General features: G+C 39.4%; 1 protein-coding gene across 1 annotated transcript in view; it reads right to left on the bottom strand.

Moving 5' to 3' along the window:
• Nucleotides 1-1,611, bottom strand: part of LOC107095537 (interferon alpha/beta receptor 2-like) — a 19,181-nt gene extending 17,570 nt beyond the window's left edge. The window contains exons 1-2 of the mRNA XM_015391672.1: nt 1,533-1,611; nt 1,202-1,334 (exon numbers count right to left, since the gene is read on the bottom strand). Coding sequence (XP_015247158.1) covers nt 1,202-1,334; nt 1,533-1,575 — 176 coding nt within the window. The 5' untranslated portion in view covers nt 1,576-1,611. The remainder of the gene's footprint in view (nt 1-1,201; nt 1,335-1,532) is intronic.
• Between the last annotated feature and the right edge of the window lie 724 nt (nt 1,612-2,335).

Below are 2,335 nucleotides of genomic sequence, written 5' to 3'. Positions count from 1 at the left end.
TACCTACTTAAATTAAGTGCAAACACATATGTAAGAAAATTAGGTTTTGTTTAACTTTTGTAGGAATTTTATTTTTAATTCAGGTCAGGCCAGTCAAATAAGATAATTTATGTTAAGACTAAGAAAAAAAACAACTAAATTAGACTAATATCTAATTTTAAGGGCAAAAACACTCATTTACCTGCTCAATTAAACAGCAAATACACAGATTTTAAGAATATTTCCATTATTTTAAGATCAGTTCTTAAAAGTCCAAATGCTGAAAGCATAAAATGGGATTTTTAAGTTTTTATTTCCACTTAACATCCAGTTCCAGTGTTCACCTCCTGACCTTTGACCTCACGCTGACCAATGGGAACAGATTCGTTCCTTCGGATCTAACGAGCCCTCGTTCGTTTTCGGAGATTCATCTCCAGGTTTGCTAACAGATTCAGTTTAATCCAAACACAAAAATGTTTTCATCTGATCTTCATGGCAGAAAAACATCAATCCTTGATCCGCTCCTTCTTTAAACATATCAGCAAACTCACAGGCATCTAAAAAATGTCTCAAACTGGTCTGAAAACAGCTGATAAAAGCGTTAGAAAATGCTGAGCAACTGGTTACTATGGTGACGCCCTCTTCCAATGGGATGCCAGCAGAAAACACAGGATTCATTTTTCATCAGACAATAAAACAATAAGTGAAACTTATCTGCAATTTACTGCCAATTTCATAAAATGGAAAAGAAGCACAAAGACTTCCTGATGTCGTTTTTCTTTTTTTTTGGTTTGATCCACGTCATAAAAAAACTCAATGACGCGTCAGAATCCAATCAGTGCGTCAGAGCAGCTGCTTTAAGGTTTATTTATAAAATAATTTACCCAGGAATAAACCTTCTGCTGCTATCTTACCTGGCAACTGTTGGTGCTATAAAAAAAACCAAAGCAGGTTTTAGCAGGAAAACAAAACAGGACTTAACTTCTGCAAACTCCAAATATGGACACACCTTTACAGGTTAGGTATCAGTTTATATTCAGGTTCTTTTTTAATCACCAGGCTGATTCAATCTGAGTTACGTTTCACAAGAAATGCAGAAAGAAACTTATAGATTTGTGAAATGCTCAGCACTTTTTGTTAGATTTCAGCTCTGGTTGGTTCCTCTGATTGTCCAAAATAAGAAGAATCTAAGTGTGAATAAATAAGAGTTTCTCTGAGGTACCTGAAGCTGTAGAACTGAACCTGGAAGTGGGCATCCGTCGGGGTCCGAGGGCCCGGAGAGAAGCTGAGGATGTGCTCCATGTTGAAGGAGGAGATGGAAACGTTGGATGGTTCCGGGAGGGAAATGCAAACTGCTGCAGAAGGAGGGAGAGAACAGGAGCAAAGTCTTTAAAGATCTACAAAAACTAGAGTCTGCTGAGAACCTCCTGCAGCCTGGAGACCTGTTGCACATTCATCTGGGCTTTAAAGGTGGAAAAACACAGAAATAAAGACAGTAAAAGGTGAGCAGCCTGTGTGTGACAGCCTGCCTGGGTGAAGCCAGCTGACCTTACCCAGGTGCAGATGCAGGAGAAGCAGCGTCCACAGCCCCATCATCCTCCATAGACGGTCTGCCGGCTCACGGCTGAAGCTCAGAGCAGCCAGAGGAGGTTTTGTTGTTGTGTCAGAGTGGAGAACATATAGAGGGAGGTGATGGGGGGTGGAGGTGCGGGGGCTGGGAAATGAGCACTGTCATTCAAAGTTTCTGTTTCCTGAGAAGTCCCTCCCTGTGTGTCTGCAGCCTGAACGGACGGTGAGAGGCAGACACCTTTTCTGCAGCTGCAGGCAGTCGCACAGTCAGGATCAGGATCAGTTCTACTTAATCTCAGCTTTAAATCCTCTAATCCAGACTAAAATGTTCCAGATCAGCTGTTCTTCCAGCTCTACACTGCAAAAACAATCTAGAAATAGCTAAAGATTTCTTAAATTAAGTGTATTTACTCTTAATTTGAGTAGGTAAGTAAGAAAATTTGCCAATGGAACGAGTATTTTTATTCCTAAAAAAAGATAATTAGTTAAAACTCACTTGAAATACGACAATGCAATCGTTTTTTTTTCTCATTTTAAATGTAAATGATCTTGTTCCATTGGCAAATTGTCTCAGGTATCTCCTCAGTTCAGGAAAAAATACACTTATTTTAAGAAAAATTTACTTATTAAGATTTAAATTTTTTGCAGTGTGTGGAGTTTAAACACGTTTTAGAACAGAACCGACCCTTATCAGCCAACCAGTCTGTTTAATGAGTCACTGAACATGAAAAAGACTTTAACTGAGAGGAAACGCTGTCAGAAAGACAAACACGCAGCTTAATGCAGG

Source organism: Cyprinodon variegatus, unplaced genomic scaffold (genome assembly GCF_000732505.1).
Source record: "Cyprinodon variegatus isolate N-32 unplaced genomic scaffold, C_variegatus-1.0 Scaffold555, whole genome shotgun sequence".
NCBI classification, from domain to species: domain Eukaryota; kingdom Metazoa; phylum Chordata; class Actinopteri; order Cyprinodontiformes; family Cyprinodontidae; genus Cyprinodon; species Cyprinodon variegatus.
This window is presented reverse-complemented; position numbering and strand designations above follow the sequence as displayed.